Source organism: Dermacentor andersoni, chromosome 2, assembly GCF_023375885.2.
Source record: "Dermacentor andersoni chromosome 2, qqDerAnde1_hic_scaffold, whole genome shotgun sequence".
Classification (NCBI taxonomy): domain Eukaryota; kingdom Metazoa; phylum Arthropoda; class Arachnida; order Ixodida; family Ixodidae; genus Dermacentor; species Dermacentor andersoni.
In genome coordinates, this window is record NC_092815.1 from 19,168,185 (window position 1) to 19,190,220 (window position 22,036).

Genomic DNA, 22,036 nt, shown 5'->3' on the forward strand with positions numbered 1-22,036 from the left:
CCAACGGTGCAGCCTATCTCCATGGTAGTGTTAGCCAGGACACCTTGTCGTCAGTTTAACTCTCACCAATATAGTATTGCAGTTTTTCTTTTACACTTCCAGTACTTTTCTTTTCATCAAGAAAAACAAATATTTAACTTCTATGAACTGTTAAGCGATCCTCTAGCAAAACAGCAACAGGTTTCATACGCTGTTCGTGACCTCAATTCATATTACTTCACAGTAAAATTCCTTGACGCTTAATGTTGTTATCGTAATGACTTTCGGTACGCATTCAATAGATGCATAAAATACTCAGGCTATCGCCTCTATAAAAACAAAGAAAAAACTTGAACATGAACAAGAACATAGCTGGTTTCTTCTCAAAATACTTGCTGTTGGGGAGAAGCCCGCCTTTACAAGCACGCTTGCACTTCCTCTGTGACAGCTCGGGGAGCGCGTCGAAAATGCCTCATAATCTGTCCGTGTCGGTTTACGAATCATAGAAGTAAAACAAAAGGCAACAGGACTCATGCATGTCACATCGACAAGCAGCAAGCCAATACGTTCGCTCGCACATTTCTCTAGTTTAATATATAATCAGACATATTGTATGTCAAAGACGAAATGATTAAGCTCACGCTTTTATGAAGTTAGTACACCAAGGTTATTACGACCGCTAACGTGTGGGAAGCAAAACATGCTCGGACAACTGCACCAACAGAAATACCCTGATCGCCCCCGCACTTACGTAGCATCACGCGTACATTGTTTTGCTTTTTAGCGGTGACCGTATTTCCCCGGATTGTTACCGTAATCGATCTCCCGCTCTGTGCAAGAAGCGCGTGCTGTATTCGAAATTTTTACCTTTGTCGTCGATTCTATGCGAAAAGAAAGTCAACCACACGTAGCGCCATACGCGTAAGCATTTTGTTCTTCAACGTGGTGCTGGGAGGTACTGGAGGTACTGGGATCGATACCCAGCACCTCCACCAGAAATGTTACGTGTGGAAAGACACAGACGAGAGATGCTATTTACACGCTATTTACACTGGAGCCAGGCAGCCAGGCTGACACCCGCTCGTGCCAAGGGCACCGACCAACCTCTTCGTCGTTCTCGCGCGGCTCGTCTCTTGAGCATCGCTCAATCATATCGTAATAATATTATTTTTGTAATTGCTTTATGGAGGTTCATATTTGCATAAATACGCCCTTATAGGTCATTCTGGGGACTGATGTTTCGTTTCCCTTCCCCTTTCCCTTCAGGATATAGACTTCACCAAGTTCATCTTCAACGTATTCCTCAAGAGGTACCCGCTGGGCCTTGGTAAGTGATCCTCAGACTTTCAGTGTACTTTCATACATCATTAAATTTCCTGATAGCTTTTGCAAGATTTTCTTGCATCAACCTTTAAAGAACAAGCTGGCTTCACAATGTCAGGCGTCCCTTAACGGTCGTACACTTCTTTACATTAAGCAGGTATACGCAGCACCTAGCTTGCCCGTGCTGAGATAGTTGGCGCGTCGTTTCGTTTCTCTGTAGGGCAGAGTTCGCGACCTCTCATGTAAATTTTCAGGAGATAGAATAGAGAGATAACGCCAGAGAAAAAGTACTTTCATTTCTGTATTTTCTTTTTGCATTCATCGCACGAACATATGGGATATTGAGGACAGCGCTCTGTAGATCTGTAGGCAACCTGTACGCACCTTCAGATTTCAATCTACGTGGGCAGGGCGCGTGATAACTCAACTTGCTCGTAGCTACCGTGTGTCGAACGCTATTGCTTAACTCCCGGCATTACACAACACCTTGCACTTGAATGAAAACGAGAACGCGAGTTCTTGAGGGTAAAATACGAAGCCATGGTGACAGAAGCAATTTGCAATTTAAAAAAAGTTAGGCGTCGTGATGTGCACACAGCTTCTCATGAGAGGAGATAAAATAGGTCGAGCCTGGAAACGAAGGTGGCGATGGGGGCTTGTTGGCTGATCATCATAGAATGTATGAAGTGTAGCGCAGCAAAAACAAGGACACAAAAAGTAATGAAGCACAGATATCGCTTCTGTTTGTGTTTCGTAGGTAACTAGGCTTCTAGGTAAACGTAAATTGTACTCATATCTTGAATCTTTGATGGTATACCTAATTATGTTGTCTTAGCCAAGCAAAAACTTTTGCATTGACAGTCGTGTAATTATATACTGTATTCACATTCGTTTTGCTGTTCGCAACTCCTACCATTGTACTTGCCCTTCCTGTTATGCTCTCATGAAGTATTGACAGTATGTGAAATGAATGAATGAATGAACTATTCCGCGACTCTGGCTAGTTTTCTGGACTTAGCGAGCCGCTTCTGTTTCAAGAACAATTTCAGTGCTGCTCTTGAGCAGCGTGTTACGGCGATGTTCTTTACAAAATTCAGCCGAATACAGCACCCAACGAAAAAAAAGACGCCGCGAACGTGCACTCCGAGAAAAATGTTCTATCTGTTCCCCATTTACGATAGCTCTTTACGTTTGTACTAATACGTCGAGACAGAATGTCGACATTCGTTGGTGTCGATTTCTACGATTCGCGATTGAGACACAAGCCATTTTGCTTCAGCGCTCACGTGTTCATTTTCAGTTCGTTGCAGCTTTCAGTATCTACGGTGTAACTATTGTAGGCAAAGAAAACGTGTACAGGTACGCACAGACTTCAGCTCTTTCTATTATTACGTATGCACGTCAAGTTCTTTTTTGCTAGCACGTTAAACCTACCAAGCAATGTTTATCGGACTGGTGCTTATTACGGCATTTACGACGAGGAAAAAAAAAGCGCACCACCATGACGGTAAAGACACGCTCGCCCTCCCTCATTACAGTGCCTCCGCGGTGGTCATTACCTCGCTGTCGCAGACAGAGGCGTGGACAAGAGGAAACCCTTAATTTCTTTTTTTTTTTTTTTTTGATAACGCTTCTCTTCTCAAGGTCGAAAGCGAGCGAGTTCGGCGCATGAATTCTGACGACTAACCACATTTCTTTTCTTTTTTACTCCTTTCCTTCTTTCTTCTAGGCTACGTCCTTGTCTACGACATGCCATGGTTGTTTAATGGTAAGTTCTTGGTTCTCATCCTTTACACGACGGTGTCGAGATGTACAACCAGCGCACCAAAGAGCGCACCTTAACAACTACATATAGGAAGAGCCGTTCAGTCGTGATATATGCCATGCACGCCAATATACTCAATCTTGCATAACTGGCTTAATACGTTTTGCCGATCCACTTTTTTTCAGCCGCCTGGAAGATCATCAAGGGCTGGATGATGCCTGAGGCCGCAGCACGCGTCAAGATGGTCAACACGGAGGAGATAAAGAATTACATTGACCCCAAGGAGCTCCCAGTCCACATGGGCGGAACGGTGAGTAAACTATTGGAGCGTGGTCGCGGCTACGCAGAACGATCAGAGTGCACTCTTCGATTTCGTCGGTCGTTCCGTCTCTAACTCGATATTTTTATTGCTCTTACTATGAACACATTCTCTTCACGCATCGCCGGTATCTTTCATTTATATACAACGTTCCTTTTTTTTGCGCTATTGCGATGTAGAGGTTTTTGTTGCACTTGAAACGTTAGAATTAGAAAACGAAATTGTATTGGATTGTGCTTAACCAATCAGCTGAAAAGTCAAGCTCTTCATTTGTATATTTTGGAGACAGAACAATTGATCGCAACACCTATGTTTTTAAGCCTTCCTGTAGACGCTTATGAGTAATTGCACTGGTAACTAAGGAGCAACTTCGCGTTTTCCCCTTGTCTTTAAAGATCAACTAGCTTCGCCGTCAAGTTTGAGATTCATCATTCCAACCAGCTTGGCAGGTGAAGTTTCCCATGTTTTAGTGATTTATGTAAAGTTTCTGTAAATTTGTTGCTGTCATAAAACTCGCTTTTATCGGCGAATCCCTCTGTTCAAATAAACCATTAGAGGAGTTTTCTGACATTTTAACGCTCAAGTGCTTTTTGAAAGGTAAAACCAGTCTAAAATAGATGCCATTTTCATAATCGTCTGCTGCGCATTGAAACTTCCGCTGTGATTTAGCGTGAAACATTTGTTTTACCCCTGGCGGGATTAGTGATGGAGAATATGGACTCAGGTAGCACTCACGGCTCGCCCGAGATGCTTTGTCAATAATTTCCGCCATGATCTCAAGATTATGACGCAACCAATTTCCGCCCGCCCCCTAATTAGAGATTACGACCCAGCCACACGATACGCACACAAGCAAGTATGGATACTCGTCCGTATATCGACATTTATTAGACATGTATAATCGGTTGTGCGAATTTTATGGCACTAACCGATATGTGTACAGTGCCTGCTGCGTTAAGGGCACCTTATGAAGCTTGGCATGTCTCAATAGATAACAACCTTCGCTATTTACAACGCTAACTGTGCACTTGAGTTGATCATTTAAGTTGTTTCGTATCCATGCGCAGTGAATGCTGAGCACAAGCTTAGTACTAACGTACCGCAGCAGGGCCTCAGAGTGGTCACGCTGGCGATCCATCTTGTTCACACCACTAGGAAACAGACGACCGACAAAACCCAGATTCTCGCACTGTGAAGAAGAAAAAAAAAGAAGAGAAAGGGCAACGGAAGACACACCTGTCAGTTCTCCTCTGTGTTTTGTCCTTTGGCACTGGAAATTTGGCGAGTTGACTTTTAAGCACTGAATGCTGGGTGGGTTGGTATTCCATACTGGCCAAAAATGGCACGGAAAAAGAAAACAAGGGACGACAAATAAGAGAGTTATAGATCAGCGGGGTCAGAAGCCAGTGGGTCCAGCGGGCGAGCGGAGACGGCTCGGTCTAGCGGAGTAAGCGGAGCGCTTTGCTGCTCCACCTGTCGAACAACGTTGGAGTTACTGGGAAAAGATGCGTACGCTCGCTTCGGGTTCTCGATCGCGGTCATCTGCTTCAAATCGCCGCCAAACGGCCTCGTTGCTGAAGCATCTCGCATGATACATAGGTCTTCTTCATATCTTGAGAAACGAACAAAGGCACCAAGGAAAACATAGGGGAAATACTTGTACTTACCAATTGAATTTAAGAAATGATAAATTATCGGTAATGAAAGTGGATGAAAAAACAACTTCCTTGCAGATGGGGAACGATCCCACGTTTTCGCATTACGTGTGCGATGCTCAATCGCTCTATCTGAAGACGACGCCGACGAGGTGCCACTGCTGTTCGAGCGCGTGGTCGCCATTCCCTCCGTGAAAACGCTGGCCACCCCAGCGTACCGCACATGCGCAGTGGCGCCTGCGCTGGCCCGCTGAACTCACTGTCCTATAACTCTATATAAACAAGATACGAGTGAGGGCTAGATACTGCAGTTTATTGTCAGAAACACAATTATATACCATGGCACAAACACGCATAAAACCTTGAATAATAGCAGCTGAATTATGAATTTCTAGCTTGTGTAGCATCACAGGCTGCCTCACAATGCACATGTCACCGGACTTGCCAATAAGGAATGCTTCGGCAATCACCCCACGCAGTCCTGTCTTTGGGCCTTAACGATACCCTAGTTTCATTCAGCAACGGTTTACAATTGCATTATTTGCAATGTAGGCACAAATTAGACGACGGCTGCCATTTCAACAAAGCTCTGTGGTCTATTAATTTGTTATTCAAACACTTTCCTGTTTAGCCGATGTACCACTTCCCGCAGGGCAGGGGCATATGATACACTACTCTCTTACCACACTCAACCAACCTGTGACGGTGTTTAAAATCACAATAACTATGTCTTTGTGCACGGCCTTCAACTTTTCTTTCTACCGCTGCGCAGATGCGGCCCAACATATTTCTTGACCTTTACGTGGCAAGACAATGAGCCAAGCCTGGTCAACTCGCGTGCAAAACGTTAGAGACGAAAAGGGACGCCACTTTTCGTTTATTCTAGGCCGGGTAACACAGCTTACGGCGTCCGCCGCCGATAAAGGCTTGTGCTCAGACGTCTCAAGAGATTTACGAGTGAATAAGAATTTCCCATGCGCATAAATGCGGTGGTTCTCATGTATTTTTGCAGGACACTTACGAGTACAGCTACGTCCCAGGAAAGCCGCTCGGAGAGCGAGTCGCTTGTTGAGTGGGGCCCGACAACGTTCGCCTGTCCCACCGGATGACCACTCCCGGTGGTTCACCGGATGCCGCGCACCAGATCGGCCGCTGAGAGCTTGTTTACGGGCGGCCCCCCTCGAGGGATTTGACTGCAAAGACCTCTTTGCGGTGCTCTGCTGAACAAAAAGAAAAAGCAGGCGGTGTGTTTTTCTGTGTTGAGAAAAACGACGACGAAAACCCAGCGTACAAGAAAGGTTGCCTAAGTGGGAAGTATAGAGCTGCTGAACATTGAATGAGTGCTTTTCTTTTTATTTTTGTAAATTTAGCCATTCCAGCATTTCCTGGCGTTTTGTTTGTGGAAAAGCTTATGTACAACGAAATAGAAAGATTGGCTCCTTAAATGGTAGGGCGATGCTCCCTTTAGAAAAATCTATATTTGGACCCTGTGTACATTCTAGCAAACTAAAGTGCAACCTTTTCATACTCAACTGTTTTTCCCATAAGCGTTATTTGCGCTGTTTACTGTCTTTGATGTGATCATTGTCAAGAGATATCACTGTTTTGCTTAAAAGCATATAACGTTAGCACATTTATGTTTTTCTTTGTAAATGATTCTACGGGCCTTATGAACAATGATACCAAGAGAAGGTTCTTTTGTTCTTTATTTTCCATACATTTCATGGAATATTTGAATATGTCACCCTGGAGCACGAGACGTGCATTGCTCAATGCTGTGATATGGAGTGCGGACTGCCATCGCAAAAAAAAAAAGAAAAAGAAAATAGTTCTTTTTCTTGCGAGCGTGCATAACACGCTCGCATCGTTCTGTCGTGGATGACGTTTACCAAAAAGAAAAAAAAAAGCTGACATAAAAATATCGATTTACCGTCCTAAACGTATGTTTTATTCTTAGAATAGTAAAGAAACATATTTCTTATAAGTTCTAACAAAGACAGCATGTACAGTCTCGTCAGTTATACTGGGTCTAGGCGACGTCGAAGTAGTTAATTGTGCGATCTTATGAGAAGCGACAGGATTAGTTTACACTTTTTTCCCCACTTCGGTGGACTCTCACGTTGCCTAAAAGGCCAAATTTCCACTTCAGTGTTCTTCCGGAAGTAAGAGAGCACTCTCTCAAATCAGTACGTCAGCCAAGGACACTGTTGTTTTGCGATTAGGCATTTTAACTGATGTGCAAAAGTTCGTCATGCGGATATAGATGGTAATGTACCTTGCAGTTGGCATGAATTGTGAATGTGTACAAAGACATATTTTTGTATCAGAAAATAAAACCTATTATTACACGATTATTGTAGCATGCTCTATCTCGATGGCTCGGTTCTTTCTGATAACACAACTGTAGCGTTCGAGACTGGTAAGACACTGCTGTTCTCAGTCTTGCAACATTAAGCTGAGCTTAGAAGAGCAAGTATCTACGAAAACAAAAAAAAAGAAAACAGCACAAATCCCTGGCAATGGCAGTGCTAAATGGGGTGCACGAAATAAAACATAGTATGCAGAAATTTAGGGCATGGTGATGAGTTAAAAATGAAACAACTAAATGCTTAACCGAGGGTTATCCCCTAAATACGTGTTTTATATAGACTGCTTTTTAAATTATTTCTAATGAGACGTAACTGCGCGGAGATGTGAAACCATTGCAGTGCATAGTGGCAACGCCGGACGAGTAACACCCCCCTACTCCGCACTCGTTGTCTATTGAGAGTGGAAGTGCAGCACCCGTATCTCTGTTGCCTGCCATAGCAAACCACACTCCACAAGAAATATAAATGTCGATTAAGTAAGGGAAAATGAGACATCCACCCAATCGTAGCTATTGCTACAAAGGAAACCCATAGGCGTTCCTCGAAATGAAAGCCTCGGAGTTGAAGCAAAGTTTGTCCTCGTCCGGGTCCAGGATGGGTGGGTGGATGTCTCACTTTCCCTTAATTAATTACTTCCACCTTGCGGGCTTCCGCAGAACTATTACGTCAGAAAGTTTGATCGTCAGTACGCATGGATGGATGGGAAAACTTTATTTTCGTCAGAACGCATGTGCGGACGATTCCGTGCTAGATGGTCATCAGCTCATGGCTGACGGTGACGTGGGTGGCCCAGTCCACGGCCCTGGTCTGGGCGACCGGGTCTGAGCTGGCCAACACGGCCTCCCACTGCTCGAGAGAAGGATCACGCATAATATCTGCCGGTGGCGGCACTATACTACAGCTCCATAATATGTGGTCATAGGTGGCCAGTTCCTGGCACCATTTGCATTCCGGCTGAACGTACGGGTAGATTTTGTTTAACACGTATGGGTTATAGAAAGAGCTCGTCTGCAATCTTCGCCAGACGCTTTCCTGTGCCTTCACCAATTGCTTGTCCGGGGGCGGGTAAATTCTTCGCTCAAGTTTGTAATGGTTAGTAATGTCGTGAAAGGACACCAGCCCATCTCTTTTGGACCTCCCTGGAAAGTCCGGCTCACCTGCTCGGCTGACGAAACCTCGAGCATTCATGTGAGCCGCCTCGTTCCCAGGGTTCCCAGAGTGTGCTGGTACCCAGACAATTTCGACAACCGTGGTCCCTCGCCCCGTGGCCCGATTTAGCAATCCTGCCGCTGTGACAGAGATTCTGCCCCTCGCTAAATTTCAGATGGCTGTTTGAGAGTCGCTGAAAATCAGGTCAGCTTTAGTATTCCCTATAGCTAGCGCTATCGCCGCCTCCTCTGCAGTTTCTGAGGAGCGGGTTTTGACTGGTCCAGAGGTGACTAAGCGTCCCCGCCCGTCCACCACCGCCACTGCAAATGCGTGCTTGTCCTTATACTCTGCGACATCTACGTAGACTGTCCCGTTGTACTTCCCGTACTTAGCATGTAAAGCTCTGGCTCCTGCCTTCCTGCGGTTCTCGTGATGTATCGGATGCATATTTTTGGGCAAAGGTTTTATGTATAAGCCCTTGTGTATTTCTCGCTTCACCTGAATTTTCATGTCCCCAGCTGGACGATCAGCTCCAATGCCGATCATCTCCAACATATCCCTCCCTACTCTCGTTTTGGAAATCCGACTCAGCTGCATCACCAAGTGTGCCTCCCGCAGTTCTTCCAGGGTGTTGTGCATCCTTAATCCCAGCAGCCTTTCGGTAGTCGTATTGTTAGGCAACCCAAGGGCCGCCTTATACGCCTGCCTAATCATAGCCTCCACCTTGCCTTTCTCCGTCGCGTCCATCTTCATATAAGGCGTCACATACACTATTATACTGAGCACAAGCGCCTGTACCAGCTTACACAAGTCCTTTTCCTTGACCCCTCGCTTACGATTGGCGATTCTCCTGATTAGTCTCACGGTAGCATTGACTGTATGTTTAAGCCATTCAAAGGCGTCCCTATTCTTTCTGTTACGGTGGCGGCACATAGTGGCGGCACATAGTGCCTCGCATGTATCTCTCTTGGTTTATCCCTAAGCACAATGACTCGGACTTGGCCTGAGAGCACGGGAGTCCTGCCTCCCCCGCTAGCTCCTCCACAATATCCCCTGCCTGTTATAGAGTTTCCTCCAATTGTGCGTCGCTTCCCCTTGTTAACCATAGAGTAATGTCATCCGCGTAAAATGTATGCTTAAGTCCCGATGTCCTTGCCATCAAGGCGAGATTAAACAAGAACGGTGATAAAACCGACCCTTGTGGTGTCCCCCTGCCCCCAACTGGAAGGGATCCGATTTAAATTTTCCGACTACAATCTCCGCAGTCCTATCCTCCAGAAATGATGTGATGCATCGGAAGGTTCTACCCGCCGGTCCTATGTCCGATAGGTTCCTTAATATTGCCTCATGGTGACATTGTCAAAGGCCTTTGTGAGGTCGAGCCCCAAGATAGCCTTGGTGCCCGTGCCGTACCCAGTATCAACCACGTCCTTTTTGAGCTGTATCATGACGTCCTGCGTTGATAAATTAGCCCTGAAGCCAATCATCGTTTTAGGTATCAACTCCTTGTCCTCCACATAACCCTGAAGCCTGTTGAGGACCACATGCTCCATCAATTTGGCCAAGCAGGACGTCATCGGGATGGTACGAAGATTCTGAATACAGATCTTCTTCCCTCGTTTAGGAATAAATTTAATCCTAGCATGCTTCCACTCTGCCAGGATCTCCCCGACCGCCCAATATTTGTTCATCAAGTCCGTGAGCGCCCCCACTGACTTGAAATCCAGGTTCCTCAGCATTTTATTAGCAACCCCGTCCGGACCCGCTGCCGACGTAGTACGAAGCTGCCCCATTGCAAACTCCACCTCCGCCGCCGTAAAGTTCGCATATAATTCAAGGTTTTCATCTCCCGAGTAATCCGGCAAGCAACCGCCCGCCTCGCCGTTTGTGTAACGACTTCGGAGTTCTTGAATTAACTCCCCAGTCGTGCCCTGATACTGGTGAACTAACCTAGCCATTTGACCCTTCTGCGCCGATTTGGTTGCCGCCGGATCTAAAAGGTGCCTCAACAACTGCCACGTTGTTTTACATCCGAATTGCCCATTCATCCTGTCACAAATCTGCCCCCATTGTTTGCACTGCAAGTCCAACGTGTAGGTTTCGATTTCTCGTTCTAGTTTCGCCACCTTCCTACGGAGGACCCATTGTGCTTTTGTTTCTTCCACTTCCGAAGGAGACTTGCATGCGCTTCCCACATGTGTAACAGTCTAGAGTCCGCCGTAAAACCCTCCTCCGCCGTCGGAACCTCTTCTGTGGTACCCTTCACGTCCTGCTTGAGCGCCTCAACCCAGGTTCCCAAGTCCTCGATTTCGCCGCTTACTGTGTCTTTCCTGACTTTCCGAAATCTGTCCCAATCCGTAACTCTAGTTCCTTTCACCCTGTCTTTCTGCTTAGCAGCACTAAATACCGTAGAAAGGATATACTCGTAGTGATCGCTGCCCAGTTGGCTGTCCCGTGTTTACCTACTGTGCATCCCCAATACCTTTCACAAATGTGAGGTACGGAGAGGTGTCTATGCTCACGCTGTTGCCTATCCTCGTATGATCAAGCGGGTCGTTCAAGATTGTCCATTGCAGGTCCTGAGCTACCTGCCAAAGCCTATTTCCCTTTGAAGTGGCTCGGATGTAACCCCACTCCGGATGGGGTGCGTTGAAATCTCCAACCACGGCGAGTTGAGCCCTAGCCGCTAGCCGTTGCGTCTTTATCAAGAGGTCTGGCAAGCCCACCCCATTATCTTTCGGAGAACAATATACATTAAGAACAAAGATACTCTTATCGTCCTTTCTTTTGGGCAGAACCTCTAGCAGGACGTAGTCCTCTCTGCGGCTATCTATGGTATGCTGTGTCGCTGTGGTGTTGCGGTGGACTAGCATGGCCGTGAAGACGCTCGATATGCACCCCCCCCCCCCCCCCCGATCAATCCCTGGCGTTGTAAATGCCTTAAATCCTGGTAATTTCACCCAGCCACTAGCCTCTTGCAAAGCTATAATGTCCGGCTTACTGTCCAGATTTTGTATGTGCAACTGCAGGTTCCTCCGCTTGCGACGGAAGCCCCTGCAGTTCCACTGCCAAACCTCAATTTGCTGGCGTTGGGCCATGATTAGGCACTAAGTTCACTAACATCGGCGCTTGGCCGACTACGGGAGGTAATCTAGCCTGTAGCGTAGCATCGAGCTCTTGAAACATGCCCATAACCTGTGTTTGGAGAGCCCGCATGTCATTGGTTAAGGCGTCAAGATGCTCCTCAATCTTGTCTAGTCTGGCTTCGATCCTGTCGATCCGAGCTTCCAACCTATCCTGTATTTCCTCTAGTTTTCCTATTCTGTCCGCAAGGGTAGACATTTCCCCCCTATGACTAGTGACTTTAACGACTGGCTGCGGCGTGTCCGCCGTCAAAGTTTCTCCCACTCTTTTTGCATTAGCTCCTTCATCCGCCGACGGCGGCCTCTTAACCGTCCCCCGATTCTGCACCTCCATAGCTGTGCTCAATATCAAGGTTATGACCGCTCAGCTTGAGCATCTTTACATTCGCATATGCCCCACAGCGATGCATACACGGCGTGCTCAGCGTCATCGTGTTGTTTGTCTCATTGACCCGCACCAGATCTTCCTCCGCCGCTGTCGCATTCGTCAGCTCCGCTGCCGCTCTCAAGGCATATCCGAGTTCCCTCGACGTCACCATACTCAAGTCCCAATTCTTGGGTCGGCACAAAACCTTGAAGTCCTTGGCTGGCAACTTCAGAAACGGTCCCCGTTTCTTCCACACCTGCGCTTTCCCGCGCTTGACTTGTTCTGCTCCGTGAGTCTGGCACCCGTCGCTTCCCCCGCCTGCTTCTCGCTAGGCCTACTCTCGGGGTAGTTCCCGTATACAGATTTCTTGAATCGATCTTGAGCCCGCAAAACGCAGGCCCGTTCTCCCGCCTCGAACTCTTCGGGTGTTACAGTCTCTCCCTCAACGGAGTACTCCATTGTCTTCAGCCTCACAGAGGCCCACAATCACAAGTAACAGCCCCGGAGCCCGGTGCCGTCGGCGGCGGCTCGGCCTAATGATGAGGCCTAACTTTGCCGCGCCGTGGTTGAGTAGGAAAAACGTGGGAAAACCCCTAAAAAGGGGGCAAACTTGCCGAAATTATGTGCCCTTAGGAACAGGGCAACTTGTTGTTGACAATCCCACCAAAAGCAAGTCCACAGCACAGGGCGTTCCACCAATGAAACGGTCTCAAAGCGGGAGCCCATGCGGAGCACGTCCGCGATCTTTGACTTCGTCGTCTTCCCTCTGGTCAGTACGCAACCTTGCCGCTATGCGAGACGTTGTGGTGGAGTTGCCGCGGTAAAAATTGCGTCATCCTAGGTTCCGCTGAGTCATCGCTGCAGGTATAAAAAGCTTGCTAGCTATTTTTTAAATGTCTCACTCGGAACTACGCGCAGACGCACATTCGAATTATCAAGCTTACTTTTGCTTAGAAGTTCTTAATACCGAAAGAATTACGAAGATCGCCTACATGGCCAATTCGCCGTACCGCGATAGTCCCATTACATGAGAACAACATCAGCCATGCTGGCGTAGTGGCTCTGGCATTGCGCCGCTGAACCCGCGGGCACAGAATGAAATCACGGCCGCGAAATGCAAAAACGCCCGTATACCGTCTATTGGGTGCACGTTAAGGAACCCCAGGTTGTCAAAATTAATTCGTAGCCCCCTACTACAGCGTGACCCGTAATCAATGGGGTTTTTTAAGCTCGGAACTCTGAATTGAAAATTGAAAAACCCAGAATTGAATTAATTTAACATAGAAACAAGAAAGAAAATGTCACAATAGCTGGTGCGGCTATCTTGCGCAGATTGCGTCCTCAGCAACAGTTTTAAAACAATGCGGAAATGCGTCACGAAACGCGAACTCGGAACGCGGAACCAAAAATCACCAAGCATCGCGTGGTTCGCACGTTGCGAGGGCTTCCAACGCCGGATCGAACTGATGATTTTTTCTTCCCCGATGAAGAGCTCGTAGCCCACAACTTCTCCGGCGCTATATACTGAATATATCTTCAGCACAATGGCTTGCGTAACGATACCATTTAACATTTACTGGGCCGCTGCATCACTGACTCATGTCTTCTATACGTTACGCGTGCGCGGAAGTGTTGATTGCAAAATGGGTCACGCTCTTTTATCTTCTTTACCTGCCAATCAAGCATAAATTACTGCTCTTGTTCGTCGTACTCATCATCCTCAATAATATTTATTTATTTATTTATTTATTTATTTATTTATTTATTTATTTACTTAACCCCTTAAAGGGTTACTGTAGGAGCGCCCTATGAGGGGAAATGCGGAGACGACAAGTTCTGGGGAGTTTTCACGCCGAAACCATGACCCCATTATGACGCCCCCTGTACTGTGGGCTTCGGAGAAATTTTGACGGCCCGTCTTTTTATTTATTTTTTATTTTTTTATCCCGCGCCCAATGCACGGCTACACGAGCCTATCTTGCACTTGGCTTCCACCGCGGCCGGAATCAAACCCACGCACTCATGCTCAACCTTGCAATGCCATAGCTATCACGGCAAGTGGGGGTGGTGACAGCGGTAAATCAAAAGGTAAGCAAGAAAGAAAACCTATAAAAAAACAAAAGTGTGCAATTGTCATTATAATGCCCCGACATTTTAATATGGAAACAAAATGAAGCCACACGTGGCAGTACATCAAGTTACCCGCGGAATAAAACAATTCCTGCCCTTGCTTCTGCCTGTTGGGAAACACTTCTTGCGTCATCACAACAGCCATCAACCGCATGTCCTCCTTGTTTCGATTACCAAGAGCACTTCTGTTATTTCCAGCTGGCAACAGCAGCTGCTTACGTCACTGTTACCCAGGGCCCGAAAGCTCGCCAAACCTTAAATGACAGGCATTGATCCTTACCTTCTCGCTCGACGAAGTCGCCCTAAAGAAGCAATGCAGCAAAGGGTATATGAAGACAGAAATGGATTCCTACGGTTATTGCATGGCGTCCGTGCTTCCTAGCTTCCCGGAATGTTCACGCGGCACATTCTTAGGAAGGCTTCGAGCTGTCAGCAGACACGAATTTTAATGACTGGTTCCTGCCTTTTATAAAAAGACGCCGGCTTCTCGTCTGCAGAAAGTATCTGGCACGATGCACTAAGCTTCAGTAAATGCACGCAGTAACTATGAAAGTATACCTAAGGTAAACTTCAACTTCAATGCAGCCCCCTTTGTTGCCGCCTTGAGAATCGAAAATACGCTCGGCTTTCACAGCACATCTGGCTGGGCGTGCGCGAACACATTCACGGGCACACACGAACGCACGCGCCACTCCACACACATCATTATTATTATCTGCGTCGGCATCATCATTACTCTTCAGAAGTTAATCGCATCACAAATACCTCTACAAGCGATCTCCACTCACAGTCGCCCCGACTTAACATTTCCATTCTAAAAAAAATTATGCAGATCCAACGCACCTTTTCGAAACCATGTAATCCGAAGCTTTTGTGAAGCGGTTGATTAAATGCTATTAAAGCGCTCGTTTTCTGCACCACGCTTCGCAGCATAGCGCATGCGCGCCTGCGCGGCAAGACGCGGGGACTACTACCGCGTGACACGCGCGATTCGCGTGACACCAGATTACACTGCCTCCGGGATCGGTTAACTTTTTATCACGCCGTCTCTGGCATCAGACTCGTTTACAATTGCAATAGCTCCAGGATCGGCCCACCTTGTTCAGTAAGAAGCCGGTCGAAAAGAAGCGCCAATCTCTGGCAAATAATGCACAGAAAGCGCCGCATTAATGAAGGAATTATGCGCTTGAAGGCGTAGATTTGCTGCGGTTAAGGTATTTAAGTAGCGTTCGTTGTTTCATTGCGTAATTTTGTACTTTGAAACTGTACAGGTGCACAAAGACGAGTATGAAGAGAGAAGACAGGACAAAGCCCTTCCTCACAACTGGAAAATCTTGTTCAAAAGAAACAAATATATGCGCGCAAAAATGGAGTAGAGGTGGTGCGCATGCGTGTCAACGATCACGGGTTAAAGCTTTCAAAGGCAACGTTAAAATTGATTTGTCATGTTTTCTCTCCTTGTATTCGTCTTTGTGCGCATGTACAGTTTCGATATGCAAGTAAACCAACTAGCCCAATTGTCCATTCTGTTACGGTAATTTTCTAGAAAGCAAAGCTGGCAACGCCCCATCTGTAGGGGTAGTATAGATAAGGCTGCATACAAACCTATTCATTATATGAATGCTTGGCTGTGTGTAACATATTCGGCAACCCAGCAGCAGCAGCTAGCAGCAGCTACAGTCGGCAAAGTCCTGGATGGATTTTTGTTTTAATTATGGGGTTTTACGTGCCACAACCACTATCTGATTATGAGGCACGCCGTAGTGGGGTACTCCAGAAATTTGTACGGCCTGGGGTTCTTTAACGTGCAACTAAATCTAAGTACACTTGTGTTTTCGCATTTCGCCCTCATCGAACTGCGGCCGCCGTGGCCGGGGTTCGATTCCGCGACCTCGTGCTTAGCAGCCCAACACCATAGCCACCAAGCAACCGCGGCGGGTGCGGGATGGTTCTCCTGGAGAGCTTCGCTTTATTAACGACGTTCACGCCACCACCTGCGCTGCATCAACGCACACTTCCCTCGCCTGCTAATTTCTCATCATTGCACCCAATTTGCAGCGCTAAAGACAGCGATTCACTTCACTATGAGCCCATTGTGTTGTTCTCGTAGACCACCGATCATCTGCCTTATGTGGCTGACCTGACCTTCTTCCTCTTCATCTCGACCACAATACCCGCGTTTGCTCCTCTAATCCATACTGCCATCTTACTATCTTAGTATTGGACATGTGCTTTTTCCTTTCCAGTGTTCGATGCGTGCGGGGATATTTTTGATATCAACTGTTATAGCGCCCATTCTATACGCCCGAGAAACGCCGGATGCGTGCACAAAGTATTTTCTCTGATTGCACGCTGCCATAAGCATTGACTATTACATTTAAAAGCACGAGATCTTGGCTCTTAAGCTATTATAAGCCTACTGCCACGGCAGTTGAAGCCGACGTTTACCTTTACGAACACCGTTACGAACCTCACAGCCGCCATATTATAAATGTGAAAACTTGTTTAATAAAGAATCCACGCTTCGGTGGCTGTGGCTGTACACGGATAATTTGACGCCATACGCCCGCTATCAAGAGCCCGCAAACGCCCGCATTAGCGAGAGATCGCCCACGTCAAGGCTTCATCAGCTCGCCACCCGAGCGTCGAAGCTGCGGTGGCTGACGAACAGGAAGATTCGCAGCACCAAAGGTAAACAAGCGCGTCAACGAAGCGCGGAAAAGCTGACGCTGCGTGACGGGCGCGCCCTGTGCACGCCGCGCTGCGTCGGGGCGTCGTTGCATGCCGGCCCGGTCGTGGTGTAATGGCTTCGCGAGGGCGCAGTAGGAGGTGTGCCGCGCCGCACAAGGTTGACGATCAACTGGACTCGGATTGCACGAGAATGCGGCGAGCCGGAGAGAAGTGCGTGGTGTATGCTACAAACAGTCGCAACTGAACGGAAAGGAACGACTTCCGCTTGACACAGCGGTCGCCGGAGTCAATTGGCTGGGACAGACTGAGCGCCGTGCGGTGTGACGCAGACGCGGCCGTCAATGACTGCTCACCGTTGTGCGCGGCGATCGCAGGACAGGTGTTGCGCGAAGACCTGTTCGTGCAATCGGGGACCGTGTTGTTTGTAACGAGATAGGAGTGACAAGGCGATGGCCGAGTTTACTAATACAGTAAATAGACAAATGAGAAAGAGAAATGCGATTCTCACGTGCAAATCGTCATCCTTCGGCAAAACTTCTTACTTCTTAAATGAGTTAGCATTCTTAGCGTACTTCACGCACTTACCGGTGGCTATCTATCTATCTATCTATCTATCTATCTATCTATCTATCTATCTATCTATCTATCTATCTATCTATCTATCTATCTATCTATCTATCTATCTATCTATCTATCTATCTATATTTCTGTTTGTGCACGCACGCACGCACGCACGCACGCACACACACACACACACACACACACACACACACACGCACACGCACACGCACACGCACACGCACACGCACACACACACACACACACACACACACACACACGCACACACACATATATATATAACGTTTCGTCAAATGTTTCGGCTTGTGGGGCAGCCTTCGTCAATGACATGTAACAAGACATCGGCAGCCTATTTAAATACTTTTAAAATGCTAAAATGTAGCTACACGAAAACATCTCATGATGCCTGGTCACTCCTTTGATAAAATTCAGGCAACCGTATTGGAATCCGGTTTTCAATAGCACCATGAACGGCAAATCCGCAAATCTTTCCTCATCTATAAGTTTGACACTGTAAGGTCGGGCATAAACGAACACACAGGCGCACTCAATAGTCTGCTCTCCCCTACTTAACGTGATTTCATTCCATCTGCTTTTCTGATTTGTTGCAAAACCCGTTGCACCTAGCTTTGTGTTTTTCTGGTTTTGTATTGTTGCCCGTCCTATTGCTTGTATTGTTTGCCATGTGCGCACCTTGTCGTTACAGTGCGTAATTCATATCGTGCCTAACTCTTATCGTAATTCTCCAGCCCACACATTGAGGCTCTTATGGTGATTAAAGGTGGACGCCATGCACATCGTTACCTGGCGCATTGTGCATGCTTGCAGTTTGTGTATCTTCAATGTACAACCGTATCAATTTACTGCCGAATAATTTTGCGCATATGTAGCAACATTTTATAAATATTTAAAAAGGCTTCTTCAAAGTTCAGCCTGCAGGACCCAACGTAACATAGGCAGGAAAGAGACGACTAACCTTTTGGAAGCAAGGTGTGCTTGCTTAACGTTCTCAGCTGGTGTACCAGCCTTCGTCAGAGTACAGTGGCGAAAGCTGGTCGAAGAGCTGAACGCGTTAAGTAAACACGTTTTGCTTCCAAAAAGTCCGTTGTCTCTTTCTCTTCCCTGCGTATATGTAGATGTATATATATAGCCGTTTTACCGCCTACGTGGGTCACTATAGGTGGCCTGTGGTCGAATGGGTAGCGCATCGGGCTACTGTGCTGAGGAAACAGGGTTCGAAACCAGCGATCAGACCTACTTGTGTCACTGGGTATGTGGCAATGTGTACATACGCGCCGCTCTTCAAAGCAGCCCTTTCACGCCGACATGGGTCGCTGTCCACGCGGAACTGCGTAGTTTCGAAGGAACTCTTTGACGCGGATTGGAGTATTGGTGTGCGAGTACTGGGTAGGCACTTGGTAAGGACTCGATGCTCTTTCGATCTTCTGAATCAGTATTGCGGGCAATCGAACAAGAAATAGTATCGACACGCGATGCGGACTGTGAACAAGGTGCTCCTTATATTTGACTTTTTTAAAAAAGCGCACTTGTTCGAACCTATGTCAAGCGAATCTGTAGTGAAGCGGTCAACCCAATGCAATGCATGCAACTAAAGGCGATGCGTACAATTATGTTTATTTTCATCGTATACAGCGTGCAATGTCATGCGACATCCATGCTTTTGCACTACACCGTTCACAAGCTACGCCAAACTTGCAAACACCAAATCAGATGAATGCGCAGTACGAGACGTCGGCGCAACGATGTCACGACTACGGAGGCGATTTGTGATGCTCGTCGAATTAAGGAAGAATGCATGGCGATGAGATGTATATGAGTACAAAACGTAGAAGACATGTCTAAATATCAATACATATATATATATATATATATATATATATATATATATATATATATATATATATATATATATATATATATATATATATATATATATTCCGTCAGAGGGGCACGTGCCCATTATGAAGGACTGGCCAAGAAATAAGCGCGAAACGCAAATATAACAAAATTGTGACAATCGAAGTGATTGCATATTATGCGCTATTCCATTAAGATGTATGTATGAGCCGACATTATAATTTTTTTTTATGTCGTCATGTGCTCTCTCATTACACATAACTGGCACTGCTTTCATTTCGAGTGACTTGGCGGTCAAAATTTCCTGGAACATCCGATAGCACATATACTCAGTTAATAAAAAATATAGATAGCCTGATTATAACAAACTAAAAGAAGCCGTTCAATTGCATGCGCCATCTCATAAGGAGGTCCGCTTTCTATTTAGGGATACCTGTTAGCCGACGCTATATGTACAGGCTTGAATTCGTGATTTATTTTCACTTGCTTACGCAGAACGCACGCACTCTCACTGTCACTACATAGTCAAAATTCGAGGCTATGTAAGTTCTCTATTCGGGGAGATACGTTACTTGAGTACTTCTTGCACCGTTACGCCGAGCTCCAGGAAGGTTAGACAAACAAAGCTATGCCCGAAAATAAATATTAATATTAATATAATATTAGCGTGAATTGTACAGACACGGCGAAGAGATGAGACGTTCGAGCAAGTCTTCGGGGACAAAATTAGCTTCTCGGGCAGACGTAAGTGCCAAATGACTTAATGAGCCAGACTGGTCGGCTGGTTTTGACTCAGAATGACTCAACCACCGTCGCGGGATAGCTCGGCCTATTAGACAACGTGCGTGTAAACGCGGTTGGATCCGTTACGCTGTGTTTATCGATTTGCGAAAAAAAAAAAGAAATAGACTGTCGGCAGTTTCTGCTGTCCAGCCACCATTACGGTCATCGTTGCCACATCGCGCAACCTCACACGAGTCGATCGAATCGCTATCGGCTCCATCAGGCGACTTCTGACTCGAATCACTCACACTCGCGTAGGTTGCTTGAAAGACTCGCGAACATTCTGCGTGCCTGCCCTGCCAGGGCAATCATGCGTCAACAGGCTCTCAGCGGGCACCCCATTCCCGAGTCTGGTGGCGCTTACCTATTGCTGCCTTTGGGGTTGTAGCTGATTCTAACGTCCCCCCTCCCCCCCCCCCCCGCACTCCACCCCCCGAGCGATGAGGAACACACTTGTCTAGGTGCTTACGCTTGCTCCTGCTTAGGCCATTAATCAGTAGAGGCAAATAAACGGAGATCGAGATGGCAAATCGGCATACTGCTCTAGTGCTCTTTCACGCATAGTCTCTTACACAGAGCGTGAGCAATTACGCTTCTTCGTGGCAGTTGAGAACTTCAGCAGCGCTGTAGAGTAGTCGAGTTCCAAGGTTATCTATACAAGGTAGTCATTTCTAACTTTTACGGAATTGTTAAACATTATCTGTTTCAGCTAACATAATTCTAGTCCTTGAGCTGGATTATTCGGAGAAGCGGTCATTACTTGCACGAGAAATCAAGACACATGTGTATTGAACACATGTTCAATACACATATGCAAGTAATTACTGATTAAATTCCTTATTATTTACTGTACGACACATATTGCAATTAACGAATTGTAGCCGGTGAGTTTGCAAGGCGTATACAATTGGAATGAATTTCAAGAATGACACCAGTTTAGAGATATGCGCCATCAGACTTGCCATAAACATGCACTGTTGTTCCACTTACTTATATAACAAAACGCTCTTTTATGCATTGAAACGCTAAATTAACTGGAACGCCCGTGTATATTGTCCCACCAATTTGGGAAATAATATCTCTAAACTGGTGTCATCCTGAAAATCCATTTCAGGCGAATACGTCTTGCAAACTCACCGGCTACAATCTGTGAATTGCAATATGTGCCGTAAGGTTATTAATTAATAAGTAAATTAGTTAATTTCCATTAATTAGTTTAATATGTTCTTCAATTTATCGTGCTAATAATGTCCGTCTCTTTGAATAATCCAACCCAAGGACAAGAATTATGCTATCTCCCACAGGCGATGTTTAAAAATTTCATGAAACTTAAAAATGATCTCCTTGTAAGCGAACTATCGCGGGCCTCATGTTTGTTTGCTTGCTTGTTTGTTTGTTTTGTGTTTGTTTGTTTGTTTGTTTGTTTGTTTGTTTTTTGTCACAGCAGGAATTTTCATAAAACGTCCTTGTACTCGAAATTATGTTTTATTACCTTTTTTGTTCATGGCGATCGTTCAAAAACTATACCAATTTTCTTTTTTTCTCGCGATATCGCTATTTCTCCTTTTGTTTCACTGTTCTTCACCTTCGCCGTCCACATAACCGCGGATGAAGCGCCTAGGTTCGGCGAGGTCTCACAGAAGGCCCAACGTACGCGTTTCGACCTCATTGACGTCAAGGCGACTCATACTTGCACTATACGTGTGTTGGCTTCTATGGCAAGCTGTCGTCTCCGCTTTAAGCTCCTAGCGTGTGTCTTACAATACCATTCGCGTTCGCAGAAGTACGTATGCAGTACTACGCTAAGCATTATCGTTTGACAAAGTTACTCTTGATACACGGGCCGCCTGCGAGGCTTTCCGGGTGTAGCAGGAAAGTGGAAGTGTGCGGCGAATGGCATTGGGAG

At 46.4% G+C, this 22,036-nt stretch overlaps 1 protein-coding gene across 1 annotated transcript in view; it reads left to right on the forward strand.

Moving 5' to 3' along the window:
* LOC126542812 (motile sperm domain-containing protein 2-like) overlaps positions 1 to 7,392 on the forward strand; it is a 28,025-nt gene extending 20,633 nt beyond the window's left edge. Inside the window, exons 5-8 of the mRNA XM_050189916.3 lie at positions 1,246 to 1,306; positions 3,032 to 3,070; positions 3,253 to 3,377; positions 6,054 to 7,392. Coding sequence (XP_050045873.1) covers positions 1,246 to 1,306; positions 3,032 to 3,070; positions 3,253 to 3,377; positions 6,054 to 6,113 — 285 coding nt within the window. The 3' untranslated portion in view covers positions 6,114 to 7,392. The remainder of the gene's footprint in view (positions 1 to 1,245; positions 1,307 to 3,031; positions 3,071 to 3,252; positions 3,378 to 6,053) is intronic.
* Positions 7,393 to 22,036: the final 14,644 nt, after the last annotated feature.